Source organism: Hemiscyllium ocellatum, chromosome 24 (genome assembly GCF_020745735.1).
Source record: "Hemiscyllium ocellatum isolate sHemOce1 chromosome 24, sHemOce1.pat.X.cur, whole genome shotgun sequence".
Classification (NCBI taxonomy): domain Eukaryota; kingdom Metazoa; phylum Chordata; class Chondrichthyes; order Orectolobiformes; family Hemiscylliidae; genus Hemiscyllium; species Hemiscyllium ocellatum.
Window position 1 is genome coordinate 7,877,638 of NC_083424.1, and position 17,848 is coordinate 7,895,485.

At 40.2% G+C, this 17,848-nt stretch overlaps 1 protein-coding gene across 2 annotated transcripts in view; it reads right to left on the reverse strand.

The window, feature by feature from the left end:
• The window catches only part of dgcr8 (DGCR8 microprocessor complex subunit), a 49,154-nt gene that overhangs the window by 15,297 nt on the left and 16,009 nt on the right, over window positions 1-17,848 (reverse strand). For both annotated transcript variants that reach the window (XM_060843412.1, XM_060843411.1), the window contains exons 7-9: window positions 9,769-9,870; window positions 6,625-6,723; window positions 5,466-5,548 (exon numbers count right to left, since the gene is read on the reverse strand). In XM_060843412.1, the coding sequence (XP_060699395.1) occupies window positions 5,466-5,548; window positions 6,625-6,723; window positions 9,769-9,870 (284 nt within the window). The remainder of the gene's footprint in view (window positions 1-5,465; window positions 5,549-6,624; window positions 6,724-9,768; window positions 9,871-17,848) is intronic.

Consider the following 17,848-nt stretch of genomic DNA (forward strand, 5'->3'; position numbering starts at 1 on the left):
TGACCATTTAAATGTCCATAAAGTTGGTGAGTCCACTACTGTTGTAGGATTGGCAGTCCACGCCCCTACTACTGAGTAAAGAAATTACCTCCGACACCTGTCGTATATCTATCACCCCTCAATTTAAAGCTATGTTCCCTCATGCTAGCTATCACCATCCAAGGAAAAAGGCTCTCACTGTCCACTCTACCTAACCCTTTGATTATCTTATGTCTTAATTAAGTCACCGGTCAACCTTCCTCTCTAACGAAAACAGCCTCAAATCCCTCAGCCTTTTCTCTTAGGACTTTCCCTTCATACCAGGCAACATCCTAGTAAATCGCCGCAGAACTCTTTCCAAAGCTTCCACATCCTTCCTCTTATGCAGTGACCAGAACTGTCTGCAATACTCCAAGCACAGCTGCACCAGAGTTTTATACAGCTGCAACATGACCTCATGACTCTGAAACTCAATCCCTCTACCAATAAAAGCTAACACACCATATGCCGTCTTAACAACTCTATCAACCTAGGTGACAACTTTCAGGGGTCGATGTACATAGACAAAGATCTCTGCTCATCTACACTGCCAAAAATCTTACCATTAGCCCAGTACTTTTTATTCCTATTATTCCTTCCAAAGTGAATCACCTCACACTTGGCTGCATTAAACTCCATTTGCCACCTCTCAGCCCAGCCCTGCAGCTTATCTATGCCCCTTTGTAATCTGCAACATTCTTCAGCTCTTATCAAGGTAGTTTAGAAAAATGACAAACAGCAGTAGACCCAAAACAGTAACTGAACTCCAGTATGAAAATTTCCCATCAACCACCACCCTCTCTTTCAGCAAGCTAATTTCTGATCCAAACCACTTAATCACCCTCAATCACATGGCTCTATCTTTTGCGCAATAACTACTAAGGGAAACCTTACTGAAGTCCACATACACCACATCAAGCACTTCAATCCCATTCACTTGTTCGGTCACCATTGCTAAGAACTCAATGAGATTTGTGAGGCATGACCTACCCTTCACAAAACCGTGCTGACTATCCCGAAACAACTTCTTCCTGTCCAGATGATTCTAAATCTCACCTCAACATTTTCCAACACTTTACCCTCAACCGAAGTAAGGCTCATTGGCCAATCTCCTTGACAACATTGTCTTTTTCTAGATGGAATACTGATGAAAAATATTCATTTAGCGCTTCCCCTATCTCTGTGGACTCCACGCAAAATGTCCCAACACTATCCTTGATTGGTCCTAATCTTATTCTAGTCATTTTGTTTAATGACTATATACGTATAGAAAGCTTTAGGGATATCCTTGATCCTATCTGCCAACGCACTTCTCATGCTCCTTCCTGGCTAACTTGTAACTCTCAAGCGCCCTAATTGAGCCTTCATGTCTCATCCTAACATAAGCCACCTTCTTCCTCTTGACAACAGATTCAACTTCTTTAGTAAACCATAGCTCCCTTGCTCAACTACTTCCTCCTTGCCTGACAGCAATAGCTGTTCCTTGAATAAGCGCCATATTTATATTGTGCCCATCCCCAGAAGTTTCCTTCCCCATCCAATTCAACCTAAATCTTGCCTAATCTCATCGTAATTGCCTTTCCCCCAGTTATAACTCTTGCCCTCCAGTGTATACCTACTCCTTTCCATCACTGAAGTGAACATAACCGAATTGTGGTCACTATCACCAAAGTGCTCACCTACCTCCAAATCTAACAACTCGTCGGGTTCATTACCCAGTACCAAATCCAATGTGGCCTCACCCCTTGTTGGCCTTGTCTACACACAGTCTCCTGAAACTTCCCTGCACACACTGGACAAAAACTGACCTCTCGAAAAGTACTCGAATTGTAGTCTTTCCAGTCAATATTTGGAAAGTCCCTCATAACACCTACCCAGTCACTCTCGCTCATATCCAGAATAGTCTTGGCAATCCTTTCCTCTACATCTCTGGAACTATTTGGAGCCTGACAGAAACAGAGTAACCTCTCCTTTCCTGTTTCTAACCTTAGCCAATACCACCTCAGTAGATGAGTCCTTCAGCATCCTTTCTGCCACTGCACTACTGTTCTTGATTAACAATATCACCCCCCACACTTTCTCCACCTTCTCTGTTCTTACTGAAACATCTAATTCCTGGAATCTGCAACAACAATTCCTGTCCCTGCTCTACGCAGGTCTCTGAAATGGCCACAACATTGAAGTCCCAGGTACCAACCCATGCTGCAAGTTCACCCATGTTATTCCGGATGCTCCCGGCATTGAAGGAGACACACTTCAAACCACCTTGCTGCTTCCAGTGCACTCAATGACCTTGAAACCATATTTCTGACCTCACCACTCAACCTCCTAGACAATGGAACTACAATTTAGGTTCCCATTCCCCTGCTGAATTAGTTTAAACCCTCCTGAAGAACATAATTAGAATATGCAAAAATGTCAACAGATACAATTAGCATCTTTCTGTGTCCTGTTCAATTGTGTTTCGAGCAGTTTTCTCTTTACTATTTGATGAGTGGATTGAGAATGCTGATTGGCATACAAGCACTCCCTGTGATGCATTACCCAAAAGTAGAAGCCACCAGATAAGCTGCTATGAACTGTAAACTGCTGGCTAGCTACCTCAGAAACAACAATATACATACATCATCTAAGTAAATGTAGGAGCCTTTTCTTTGCCTTTAAAATTAACAAAAGTCATGATGCAATGTACCCTTTACATCAAAGCCTGGAAATACACCTAGTGAGTACTTCATAGCAATACTTTAATACCTAAAAATGGCGGGGTGATGGTCTAGTGGTATTAATCCAGGGACCCAGGTAATGTTCTGGGAACCTGGGTTCAAATCTCAGATGGTGGAATTTGAATCCAATGATAATCTGGAATTAAAAGTCTAATGATAAGCATGAAATCATGAATGATCATTGGGAAAAAAATTCAACAAGTTCACCAATGCCCCTTAGGGTAAGAAAACCGGCAATTCTTACCTGGTCTGATCTACAGGAGAATCCAGACCCAGAACAATGTGGTTGACCATTCGGTGGTATTACATAGCTGGCCCCTTTTTTTTCTCTAAAAGCTTTATTTTTTTCAGAGGGGTAATAAAACGCTCCTGGTGCCGATTAGACTGGCTTGGTACAGAGATTAAAAGGTACTGGGAGACCTTTTTGTTTATATGTAAACAGATGAGACTTCAGGCCAAAGTGGCCATGTTTTAGAAGTGACCTGTATAATCAAACATGAGCGGTCAGCACTCTAGCTGTTCAGTTCAGTCCAGAAACAGTTGGGAGTTCAACAGTGAGCTGTGAGAAAACAGGTTCTCTCTCTTTCTGCCTTTCTAACTTCAACCTATAAACATCTGCTCCTTTTTTTTTTAAAAAACAGTCTTTAAAAGGGCTTTACTTATTGGGAATGTTGTGTATATTTGGAACAGCATAATTAAGTCTAGTTTGGATAGATTGAGCTCTGTAGGGGGTTCTTTATTCTGTTCTTCGTGCTTCATGGTGTAATTTCGTGAATAAATGTTTTTGTCTATTTTAAACTCTGGTAGTCAACCGAGTTAGCTTACTCCGGGTAACTTTCACTGTACACTCATTGAAAAAATTGCAAAGTTATGGTCTGGGTTGCCTGCTCAAGAATGTTTTGAGTGGTCTGGCCTAGTCCACAATAGTAGTAAATCCTGGCCTAGCCAGTGACAGTTACATTTCAAGAATGCATTTTAAGAAAGCATGATGTGAAACAATAGTTTGACTTTCATTCCTAGAACTATTCCTTATGTTTATTAGCTACAAACAAGACAATAAAAACTCTCCTCTAACTCACCATGAAGAATAAAAGCAAATACGTACTGCATTCTTTCAAAATTTACATTCTGGAAAAGTAAGGTTTTTTTGAACTTTGAGAGGAGTTATTATGAGAAAAGGGCACTCAGTAGGCAGAGGAAATATCACCACCATGCTGTGCAAAATCAACATATTATAATCATGATTTGGAAGAGCAGGTGTTGGACTGGGATGGACAAAGTTAAAAATCACAACACCAGGTTATAGTCCAACAGGTTTATTTGGAAGCACTAGCTTTTGGAGCACTGTTCCTTCATCAGGTAGTTGTGAAACAGGACCATAAGACACAATTTATAGCAATAGATTAGCGTCATGCAGTTGAAATGACATATTGAACAAACCTAGAGATTGTTCAATATATCATCTCAGCTGCATGACACTGTAATCTATTGCTATAAATTCTGTGTCTTATGGTCCTGCTTCACAACCACCTGATGAAGAAGCAGCACTTTGACAGCAAGTGCTTCCAAATAAACCTGTTTGACTATAATCTGGTGTTGTATTATAATCACAAATCTCATATTATGGCTTTTCCTTGTCTGGCTGATGCTCTGTAACTTCAAAGCTGAAGAGCTTTGCTCACTCAGGAAGTTTCACATCAATACACATGTATTCTGAGAATTCTGCTCACATTTTTGACAATGGTGACTAGTTGTACCACAGCAGGAGAAAAATTTGTAACATTCAAGTCATTTAAAAAAAAAAATTCCTCTATCCTTCCATGTTAATGGACCCTTTACAACAAGTGCTGTGTTTAAATTTTAGAGATTTACTGTTTATAAACAGGAAAACACTATTGTAAACATAATTAAAACACCAACATATTTTTAAACAGAATTACATTTAAAGTTACCACTTTGAAAATAAAAATAAACAAACAGAAAATAAAGCACCATACAGCTGATAAAGGAACGCAAGCAATCAAAATAAATGAATGCCTTGGATGCAATTCAGCACAAGTCAATTAAAATGAACACAGGAAAAGGAAATATGTTTTGCACAGTTCTTTGAGACAATTGTACAGGGAGCAGCTGCTAGGATTTTATTGGGATGATTATGGCTCCAAGAATAGATCAGAAAGCTGGGCAACCCAACTTCAGTTGGCTGTGGGGATCCCTGACTGGTTTATGTCCAACAGGCAAACAATGAACTTCTATAGGAGCTTTAGTTCCTTGGAAGGGTCTTTCTAGTGTTAGCAGCACAGTGGAAGCTGTGATCACTGCGGGGACTGCACCCAGCCAGGAGAAGCAGCATAGATGCTGCTGATGAAACAAAGTAAATGAAATTGGGGATGCAGGCTCAAAGATTGGCAAGGAATAGGAGTCTTGTCATGAGGTTGGCCTTTGTCACCAAGGGGACAATGTCTACAGCCACATAAGTCACAAGTAACCTCTGGGGTGGAAGGCTATTCCTACACCTTTCCTGCTACTGGACAAATGCTGCCGTGGAGGGTAGGTGAAGAGCTCACCATCTATAGCCATGCCTATACTTTCCCTCCATTTTTTGATTCGTATTCCTGCCCCACCTCCTGACCTGCTCCCTCAGGCCAAAAAGAATCCCAGTAAGAGAATGCAAAATTTAGAGAAACATACACACAAAAAAAGGAGTTAAAACAACAAAATTACCTCAAGTTCATCACTGTCTTTGGGCTTCTCATCCGAGGTCTGTTTGATAAAGTCGGGAATGAGGATTTCCAGTGTAGCACGGGCTGGCAACATCAACAATTCATACCAATTTTAGCACAATGGTTATGATTAGAATTAGTAAAAATAGCTGATGAGACAAATCTAGCAAACCACCTCTTAAAAGGTATTGAGTAAATGTGGAATCAAGTAAGGACGTATGGTAAGGTACCATAAATTGTGGACATTTTCTAGAACTAAATACCAACATTACTTTCCTGGTCCTTTTATTGAGTCTGGTGAATCTCTTCCACACTTACATCCTTCTTATACTGTCATGACCAGTACCGCACAGAGTACACTAGCTGAGACCTATCCAAAGTATGGGTCACATTTGGTTGCTCATGTTCTCATTTTAAAACCTCACATTCTCAGTCCTGCTGCAACCAATTCCAAAGGAGTGTTGTTAGGATTCAACATTTATGATTAACTAAAACGCTCCTGCAGTGACTCAATGGTTTAGACTGAGTAATGAACTAGAGATTCTCAAAGGTTTAGTTTCACTATGCACTGAATTAGATTGTCTCAGCACAGATTAAAATAGGAATGCCACAAATGGATTCAGCATCAGTTGATTAGGGAGATATAAGAGCTCAGGCCCACAGTTCCAGATATCTACAGGAATGTCTACTCAGCTGTGGGATAGGATGGCATCAGGATTAACTTTAGGTGAAACTTGGGTGCTGACACTTGTCATTCCGGGAAAGACAAACAGATGTCTGGACACTCCATTAGCTGCTAATGATCAGCAGTTAAATATACCTCAGCAACAAGATAACTTTAAAAGAATAAAGACAAGAAAAAAACTAGCAAAAAAAATTCCTTCAGAACTACATTTCAATTATATCAATACAGATGGGCAAAAAAACACAAATAAAGAGTTGTCAAGTACAAATTTAGGGAAAAAAAAATCAATAAATATTTTATACAGAAGTTAACTTCTAGCTGGAAAAGGGTGCCAGGAAGGATGATTTACACCATCATGCAGTGGCAAGAGCTTGTATTCTGCATGGATGACATTGCACGGAGAGAGCTCATTCAATCTATCTGGTGATCTTGTGAAAAATTAAGGAAAGCTCATTTTTAATAAAACAATAAATACCAGCTTTATTCTTTGCAAGTTTTTTGCTGCTGGCAGTTCCTGTACCATAGGTTACTCCATCAATAACGACCGAGGCTCCAAAAGGGTCACTTGGATTTTCTGAAAAAGAAATACATTAATAGAAATATAGATCTTATAAGTTAGCACTTTATGATGAAGAAAACAGTTAAACAGATAATGCTTTGTGGAATAATCTAAAGCTAAGGATTTAAATTTATATAAAAAAGGGGTTACAGAAAACTTTCAAGCCTTTTGCACATAAACAGGGAAAAGACTTGACTTAAATTTAGAGTTCAGCCAATTAAAACAAATGATACTTTCTAGATATGAGAATTGCTGACTTTCAAGTCTAGTTATTTTCAGGACAACTTATATAGTAGCTCGCTCATATACATGCATGGTGCAATTTCCTTTGAGGTGGTGGAGACAAAGTGCTCTTATGAAGATGACAATATAAGCACGGTTACACTTAAAGCTTATCCCAAGACCCTGAATTAAAAGCATTTTATAGTACAGAAGGAGGCCAATTGGTCCATTGTGTCTGCACAGACTCCAAAAAGAGCTACCCAGCTTGTCCCATATAGAACCATGCAATTTATCAGAGAATAATTAGTTCATTAGGGTACAATATTTTCAGGGGTCTTGTGGCACTCTGATAGCATTTCTGCCTCTGGACATAATGTTCAGTTTCAAGCCTCACCTGCCACAGCTGTGCCACAAAAAGTATGAACAGATGGTTTAAATTTAATTCAGGAGGTCATGAAGTGTCCACTAGATTGCATGATCGCGAATTACACAAACCAGAGCTACAAGGTTTTTGACCCTAAAGAACAGTGTTGAACTGAAGAAGTTTCCGTGAAAATTTCAATTTTTGACTACATTCTCAACTTGCTATTGGAAGATTTGAGCATGTAATATTAACATTCAGTCCAATACTGTAATTACTATATTGATGAATTCCTTATATTTGTTATCAATTATTTTGTTCAAAATCACTAATTTTGCCAATGACTAGGTGATGCAAGTCAAAACAGTAAGAAGTTTCGCTCGGCCACCTATGCCGCCACCCATCATATAGCGTTTATAGAATCACAATCATCATTGTGCAGAAGGAAGTCACTCGGCCAATCATGCCTGCGTCCACTCTGAGCATGTTAAATTGGTGCCAATTTCCTGCCTTTACCCTGCATACTGAACAGAAACAACTACCCAATACTTTCTTGAATACCTCAATTGTTCTTATCTTCTTCATGCCTCAAGGCATCCCAAACCCTAACTACACGTTATGTGAAAAATATTTTTCTTACTTTACATTTGGTTTTGCAAAATACTTTAGAACCAAGGGATCTGCTTTTCTCTATCCACTACCCAGACCCTGAATAATTTTGAAAACCTATCAAATCTTCCCTTGGTCTTCACCTCAGCAAGAAATCAGTCCCAACTTTTTAAGTTTTTCCTTACAACTCAAGCGTCTTATCGTTGGAACCATTCTAAAATAGCTCTTCTCCAAACTTTGACAGTCTTCATTTGAAATGGCAAATAGAGCTGTACACAATACACCAGTTGAGATTTAACCAGTGTCTGATACAAATTCATCATAACCTCCCTGCTCTTGGAATTTATAACCCTTATTAACAAAGCTGAAAACACTGTGCACTTTATTAACAGTTCCAACAGTCCTGCCACCTTTAATGATTTATGTACATTTACACGAGTCTCTCTGCTCCTGCACACCCTTTATAATATTAGTTATTCCTCTGAATCTGCGAGGGCTCTGTTTCTGAGAACCCTCACCAATGATGAATTTTGCACATGGTTAAAGTTCTTAAAAACATGATGGATGTGATTTTTGCCCACAGATATTGATTTATTACTTATTTCACATGGATAGGTGAACGTGATTTTGTGAAGAGCATTTACTATACTATTTCATACTGTGCCATGTACTTTATATCAAGGTGCCACATTTTCATCTTCTCCACATGAATTCCACCTAACCACCCGCTCACCCTGCTTGTCTCCTGTGGAGTTTTACACTGTCCTCCTCAAAGTTTAAAATATTTTCAAGCTTTGTTGTTATGCACAAACTTTGATTTTGTTCCCTATACACCAATATAGAGACCACCTGATGAAGGAACAGCACTCCGAAAGCTAGTGCTTCCAATTAAACCTGTTGGACTATAACCTGGTCTTGTGTGGTTTTTAATTTTGTACACCCCAGTCCACACGAGCATCTCCAAGTAATTAGATCATTTGTAAATATCAGGAAAAATAGAGGTTCCATACTGATCCCTGGGTAACTCTCCAAACCTTCCTCCTGCCCCAAAAATAACTTCCCGCTGTTTCATACCCCTCTGCCAATTTTGTACCCATGTTGCTACAGTACATTTTATTCAAATCTCCTCAAATCTGTTGTATGGACCTGTATCAAAAGCCCGATAGAAATCTATGTACACCATTTCAACAGCCTTCCCTTCATCAATCTCATGTTACCTCTTCAAAAGAACTCTTCTGTATCAATCCCCAACATTCCAAGTGACTATTCATTCTCTCATTCAACTGTTTTTCAAAGTTCCCCACAATTTAAGTTAAATTGACTAGTCTGCAAATGCTGAGCTGATCCTCAAAGGGTCTAATGTTTGCAATTCTCTGTGATCGCTCTAAAATCAATGAAGATCGACAAAATTGCTGTAATTTGCCCTCTAATTTCCTTCAGTATCTTGGGAAGCATTTCATCTGGTGTTGATGATTTATCAACTTCCAAGTACCATTAAGAGATTGGAGCAACAGAAATTGGAGGTTGAAAACCAAATCTTTCAATGCTTTACACACAATACCAGCAGCAATTGACACTGAGAATTTACAGCAAACCCTTATAATTTTATTCTTAAAATTCCAAGGGCCTTATACATGACGATTTCAGTTTTGCACAATCACCATTGCTCTAAGATTAGTGCTCACCTTATCAAGTTATACACAGTGACCCAGGCTACATTTCACTGACAATAAAGTGGGTTTTTCCAATGCACAGTATTGTTTTAAAACAATGCGTAGTTGTGGTTGATTACTTTCTTCAATAGAGGCAAATGAATTAGAAACAGCTTCAAAATAAAATGCAAAACACACTCACAGGAGGCGGCTTACCGCATTCAAAGAAATTGTAAACAGGGCGAACTTTCAGGACCCTTTGCATATATTCGTGCAGTATGCAGACTTCCGACTTCCCATTTGGATTAATGACAAACTCTATGATAACAAAAAAAAGGGAGAAAGTTAATTTTGATTTAATCCAAAGAAAGCTTCAACTGCAAGTCGTTTCAGATCCTTGCAGATGGCACTCAATACTAAATATTAAAATTTCCTAACTACTATGCAGTCATCCACATTAAATACCATCACTGAATAAGTCATTCATTCATCGCTTACGAAATAAATCATAAACTGGACTCATGTTTCATGTGTTCAACCAAATTTCCATTTAATGGTCAATCCAGTAATGACAATGAATACAACTGATAAGCACAAAAATGAAATGCCTTGACATGTATAAGTCTTATGGTTAATTACATCTATTTTGTAGCTCAACTTTTCCCTGTCAAAGTCATTTTTATTTTCTAGGCAACACCATTTTATTGCTATGTAAAAACAAATTGCTGTTGCTCTGCAAATAGACGTCCAATTGAAAGGTGAAGAACCTATCACTAAGGCAAACTGAATACTACAAAACACAAGTAAGGAAATCAATAACTGGAGGTTCTGACATGTTTAGGTCATTGGAGAGGCTACTACTCAAGTGCAATGCATTGATTTTGTCATTGTTGTGGTTCTGTTCGCCGAGCTGGGAATTTGTGTTGCAAACGTTTCGCCCCGTCTAGGTGACATCCTCAATGCTTGGAAGCCTCCTGTGAAGCGCTTCTGTGATGTTTCCTCCGGCATTTATAGTGGCGTGTCTCTGCCGCTTCCGGTTGTCAGTCCTATCTGTCCGCTGCAGTGGCCGGTATGTTGGGTCCAGGTCAATGTGCTTATTGACTGAATCTGTGGATGAGTGCTATGCCTCTAGGAATTCCCTGGTTGTTCTCTGTTTGGCTTGCCCTATAATAGTAGTGTTGTCCCAGTCGAATTCACGTTGCTTGTCATGTGCATGTGTGGCTACTAAGGATTGATTTTGTCAGGATGCAAAAAATGAAGAGAAAGATACGCAGAAGGATCTCCTAATTCTTGGTAAAGCCTTCAAGAAAGTAACAGTGAGCCATACTCTTGAATGCTGCAGTCTATGTGGTATACCTATCCCCACACTAACGCTAGATAGGAAGGTGGTACTGTCACCAGGCTGGTAATTCAGAACACCAGATTAATGCAGGTACAGCAGGTAGTGAAGGCGGCTAATAGCATGCTGGCCTTCATAACAAGAGGAATTGAATATAGAAGCAAAGAGGTGCTTCTTCAGCTGTACAGGGCCCAGGTGAGACCACACCTGGAGTACTGTGTGCAGTTCTGGTCTCCAAATTTGAGGAAAGACATTCTGGCTATTGAGGGAGTGCAGCATAGGTTCACGAGGTCAATTCCTGGAATGGCAGGATTACCTTACACTGAAAGACTGAAACAACTGGGCTTGTATACCCAAGAGTTTAGAAGACTGAGAGGGGATCCGATTGAGACATAAGATTATGAAAGGATTGGACACTCTGGCAACAGGAAACGTGTTTCCGCTGATGGGTGAGAGCCGAACCAGAGGACACAGCTTAAAAATATGGGGTAGACCATTTAGGACAGAGATGAGGAGAAACTTCTTCACCCAGAGAGTGGTGGCTGTGTGGAATGCTCTGCCCCAGAGGGCAGTGGAAGCCCAGTCTCTGGATTCATTTAAGAGTTGGATAGAGCTCTCAAGGATAGTGGAATCAAGGGTTATGGAGATAAGGCAGGAAGAGGATACTAATTAGGAATGATCAGCCATGATCATATTGAATGGCGGTGCAAGCTCGAAGGGCTGAATGGCCTACTCCTGCACCTACTGTCTATTGTCTAATGCTTTCAGAATATGGGGTTGAAGTCAATTATGGCAAATGGTAATGCAAATTCAATAAAAGCCTGGAACAAAACTCAAATGACCATCTAAGTACTGACTATCTAGTTCACTAATGGTCGGAAAAACACTACCTGTACCTGCTCATGACTCTCCACAATTACAAATGAGCAACAAAAACAGTCCGAGCCAGCTACATTCACATGCCACAAACAAACTGTTTCAAAGCTTCAAGGATTTAGAACAATTTGACAATGTAAATGTAATATCTTCAAGCCTGAATGGTGTGCGACTTGGGTTTTCCACAAACCTTTATTTTCAGTGGTAGAGGTTTGGGAAGTCCTATCAAAGGAACTTTGACGACCTGCTGTAATGCCTTGCTGCCTGTATATATTAGTGAAGGAGGGAGTGAATGTTTAAGCTGATGGAAGGGATGTCAATCAAGCAGACTGCTTTTTCCTGCACAACAGACTTCTTCAATGTTGCAATAACTCCTGACTTGTGCTTGTAGATACTGGACAAGAATTGGGGAGTGAGGTGATGAGTCATTTATTCTAGAATTACCAGTGTCCAATTTGGCCTTGCAATCACAATATTTATATGGTTGATACAGTTAAATTTCTGGTCAATGCTCAAGTCTAGGATGCTAAAATCAGGAGAATTTGTCGAGTAATACTTGAATGTTAATGATGATAGTCATTGCCCCACACTAGTTTTATTAGAAATATATGGCATTAAGATGTCACTGGTTGGGTCATTAACCACCCCCAGCTGCACTCAAGAAATTGTGCAGAGTTCCAACTTGAACCTTTCAGTCTACTTCCTGTTGGTCGATCCACTATGCCAATAGGGAGGAACTCCAGAATTTTGATCCAGTGAAAGTGGAAAAGGAATCTATTTCCAAGTTAGGATGGAGACTGATTTGTTTATGGGGAAGATGGTGGTGGTCCCCATGTACCTGTTGCCTCTGTCCGACTTAAATGGTAGTGGCTGGGGTTTAGAAGGTGCGAAGGAGCCTTGGTGAATAGCTGAAGCGCATCTTGCAGAATGTACTCACTGCTGCTACTGAGCTTCCATGGTGGAGGGGATGGATGTTTGTCAATAATGTGCTTTGTCCTGGATGGTGTTAAGCTCGAGTGTTGAAGCTACACTCATCCAGGCAAGTAGACAGTATTCATTCATACTGACTTGTGCTTTGGCGAGTGAGATGGTGAGTTACTCGCTGAAGGAGTACCAGTCTCTTTTGTGCTCTTGCAGCCCAAGGATAGTCAACATGGATTTGTGCGTGGGAAATCATGTCTCACAAATTTGATTGAGTTTTTTGAAGTAACATAGAAGATTGATGAGGGCAGAGCAGCAAATGTGATCTATATGGACTTCAGTAAGGAGTTCGACAAGGTTCCCCATGGGAGACTGATTAGCAAGGTTAGATCTCGGAATACAGGGAGAACTAGCCATTTGGATACAGAACTGGCTCAAAAAAGGTAGAAGATGGAGATTGGTAGTGGAGGGTTCTTTTTCAGACTGGAGGCCTGTGACCAGTGGAGTGCCTGGATCCTCTACTTTTTGTCATTTATATAAATGATTTGGATGCGAGCATAAGAGGAACAGTTAGTAAGTTTGCAGATGACACCAAAATTGGAGGTGTAGTGGACAGTGAAGAGGGTTACCTCCGATTACAACAGGATCTGGACAAGAGGGGCTGAGAAGCGGCAGATGGAGTTTAATTCAGATAAATGCGAGGTGCTGCATTTGGGAAAGTAAATCTTAGCAGGACTTGTACACTTAATGGTAAGGTCCTAGGGAGTGTTGCTGAACAAAGAGACCTTGGAGTGCAGGTTCATAGCTCCTTGAAAGTGGAGTCACAGGTAGATAGGATAGTGAAGAAGGTGTTTGGTATGCTTTCCTTTATTGGTCAGAGTATTGAGTATAGGAGTTGGGAGGTCATGTTACGGTTGTACAGGACATTGGTTAGGCCACTGTTGGAATATTGCATGCAATTCTGGTCTCCTTCCTATTGGAAGGATGTTGTGAAACTTGAGAGGGTTCAGAAAAGATTTACAAGGATGTTGCCAGGGTTGGAGGATTTCAGCTGAACAGGCTGGGGCTGTTTTCCCTGGAGTGTCGGAGGCGGAGGGGTGACCTTATAGAGGTTTACAAAATTATGAGGGGCATGGATAGGATAAATAGACAAAGTTTTTTCCCTGGGGTGGGGGAGTCCAGAACTAGAGGGTATAGGTTTGGGGTGAGAGGGGAAAGATATAAAAGAGACCTAAGGGGCAACTTTTTCACGCAGAGGGTGGTACGGGTATGGAATGAGCTGCCAGAAGATGTGGTGGAGGCTGGTACAATTGCAACATTTAAGAAGCATTTGGATGGGTGTATGAATAGGAAGGGTTTGGAGGGATATGGGCTGGGTGCTGGCAGGTGGGACTAGATTGGGTTAGGATATCTAGTCGGTATGGACGGTTTGGACCGAAGGGTCTGTCTCCATGCTGTACACCTCTATGACTCTATAACTAAGTCTTTTACGGTTAATGCCATAATGCTATTGAATGCCAAGGTCAGTGTTAGATTCTCTCGCTGGAGATGGTCATTACCTGGCACTTGCGTGGCCTTTATGGAACAATTAGATTAGATTAGATTACTTACAGTGTGGAAACAGGCCCTTCGGCCCAACAAGTCCACACCGACCCGCCGAAGCGCAACCCACCCATACCCCTACATATACCCCTTACCTAACACTACGGGCAATTTAGCATGGCCAATTCACCTGACCCGCACATCTTTGGAATGTGGGAGGAAACCGGAGCACCCGGAGGAAACCCACGCAGACACGGGGAGAACGTGCAAACTCCACACAGTCACCTGAGGCGGGAATTGAACCCGGATCTCTGGCGCTGTGAGGCAGCAGTGCTAACACAACTTTATGTTGCTTGTAACTTTAAGCCCAAACTCAGACAATGTTTAGGACTTGCTACATTTGGAGATGGACCGCTTCAGGATCTGAGTGGTCATTAATTGTGCTGAACATAGAAATGTAGATGCTTGTTAATGATTGACTGACCTTAGGATGGAAGGAAGATCACTGACTAAGTGGCTGAAGATGCTTGGACCTAGGACTCTTCTTGGAGGGATTCCTGCAGGAATGTCCTGGAGAGAGTTGGAGGCCAGTCATCAACTACAAACCTCTTCCTTTACAGCAGGCATAACTCCAAAATGTCTTCCCTCACCATAATATTGCCACTGATCTTTTCATCCACTTGACTAATGATTCAAAATTGGCTGAATGGGCTGGTCATTGGCTGGATTAGATTTTTGCTCGATATTTCACGGACAGGAAATACCAAGAAAAGTTTCAATGTTGCCAGGTAAATCCCAGTGTTGCATCTGTACTTGAACAGCTTATGATATACTGCAGAACAAAATTATGCCCGTCTTCAGTAGAAGAACTGGATTATAATTGGGACCAACAATCTTGTGATATCCAGTACACTCAACCATTTCTTAAAGACATGTAGAATGGACTGAACTGATTTAATACTAGCTTCTGAAATGGTTTGCATGTCCAAGCTGACCAAGATGGATCACCTACTTAGCAGTTCTGGCTGAAGATGGTTATTTATGGGTTCTCAGGTACTCAACCAGAGCATACACTGAAGCAGTCAAAAGGTCTGAAGCCAACTTTTGATACCACTTAGTGATACTTCTTTCTGAATAAAAAGCATTCCACATTAATGGCTTTTCAGCAAGCAAGAAAATTTGCACTCACATTGTGAATGTCATATTTGTTTGAAATACTGAAACTTAATGCAAATCTGAACCAACTGCAAGTAGGAAAATAAAGGAGAATCATTACAATTCCCATTATAATTATTCAGAGTATGAGTAGGTACTCTGGACTTCCAAGGAGAAAAGAACACCAGATCTTTCTCTCTCAATAACAATGGAATCCATCCCCATCACCTTTCAATGAAAAGGTGCTAGCCATTAAACTCATCAACATCATTCTTCAGTGTAAAAAGTTAAACTACTACTGCAGATCTATCTTCAAGCATAATGGTCATGAATAAACTGGAATTCATTCCTTTTCCTTCATGCCCATATCCAAGTTTCTTGGATCAGACAGCATTTCCACAATTGCAGACTGGGGGAAGGAAAAGATACCAGACTACTACTACCTGTCTGCTTCCCTTACAAAATGGCATTTTGTTGACAGTGTACCAATGTTCCCTCCATTTTTCCTTTGTTGCATGTTAAGACTGCTATCCAGCCATGCAAATGTGTTACCTTGTGGGAATGCTGGATGTATGTAGTCTGTTGCTCAATACACAACATGTCTGGATTGTTGTAGTCATTCATGACAAGTGATGCCACTTATCAATCAGCAAGACTTCTTTCTATTAATGGAATCCATGCTGCAGAAGTGCTGATGTTGGACTGAGGTGGACAAAGTCAGAAATCACACGACACCAGGTTATATTCCAACAGATTTTTTTGAAATCACTTGAGGGGCAGCGCTCCGAAAGCTTGTGATTTCAAATAAACCTGATGGACTATAACCTGATGTCATTTGACTTTTGACAATAATGGAATAACAGAAGCTAGAATTTTGAATCTAAATGTAATTAGTCTAGGTTTGATAATCCAAAATTCTTTATGAGCATGCAATCTGTCTCCTAACAAGGCTATTTGCCTTTAACATTAAAGGAAGTTTCATAAAAATGAATTAATGATAGATAAGGAAATAATTAATTTGCTCATTTTCACAACTCAGTGTTCCATATCATGAAAGATTTATTATTCGTTGCAGAGGAGATGTCACAAATCTGACTCCACAGTAGCATTTTTGATAACTTCGAGGAACACTGTTTAAATCACATTCCAGAGGCTCGACAATCAAGCACAGCTGAAAAACTGCTGCACTGTCACAAGTGCAGTTGTTGGATGAGACATTAAACCACAGCATCCTGCATTTATACTCTCCAGTAAATAAAGATTTCACAGCAGTGTTAAGAGGAGGAGCACAGCAATAATTCCATATGTCCTGTCAATCTTTAGCCCTCAGTCAAAATCAAAGCAAATTATCCAAATGTTATCAGATGGTTATTATGCACAACTTGGTCTTCCCAGTCTCCTCAAAAGAATGACAATTCGAACAATTAATTGGTTATCCCAGAGTTTTACAGCAAGAAAACATGAAATATGCCAAGTAAATGCAAAACTTTGCATCTTTTCCCCCCATTTTTCACCAAACATAATGGAAAATGTCAGCTGAAACCCCATCTTAAAATCAGAGTGATACGGTGCAAAGAAAACTCTTGAAAGCCCATCTTATTTGTACTGGCATTTACCAGTCTGAACATTAAACAGCAGAGATGTAGGGGTAATGTCACTGAACTAACAATCTAGAAGCCCAGACTAATGTTCTGAGGAAATGGGTTTGAATCATGGCAGGTGAGTTCAGCAAAAACCTAGAATAACCACTTTTGACTGCCATTAAGAAAACCCATGAGGTTCACAAAAGTCATTTAGGAATGGAAATCACCCATTGTTACCTGGTCTGACCTACATGTGACTCCAGACCCACAGCAATGCGGTTGATTCTTAAATGCCCCCTGGGCAATTAGGGATGGGCAATAAATGCTGGCCCAGACAATGTTCACAACCCATGACTGAATAAAAGTCATTTCACATGCCACTATCCAAAAATAATTATGATAAAACTATTTCTACCTACATATATGCAGAATTAAAAGCAGTTAGATCAGTACTACATAGAGACAACTCCATTCCATAATTGCCAATCTGGTGATCACATGTATTCTAATGATCTCTGGTACACCTTCTCACAACAAGGCAATTCATGAAAGTTTTTAAAAGAATGTCCAATGAAAAAGTTATCAAATAAATTCTTTTCCCATTTTCCTAGTTATTTTTGTGGTCATAAACATGGCAAGCTGAAACTTAGGCATGTCAAAGATGTTTGAGAGAGACATGTAAACTTTATCCAAAGAAAGCAATTAGCACAGACAACCCTGGCACTTATCCAAGACATTAAATTATAGGGTAGAGGGCAAATTCTGAGCTAACCTTTGGTTGGAAATGATCAAGACATATGCATGTGAACAAAATATCAAATGCTTGAAATAGAACTAAAACAAAAAGTGTATTTTGGGACAATGGCAATAGTTTAAAAAG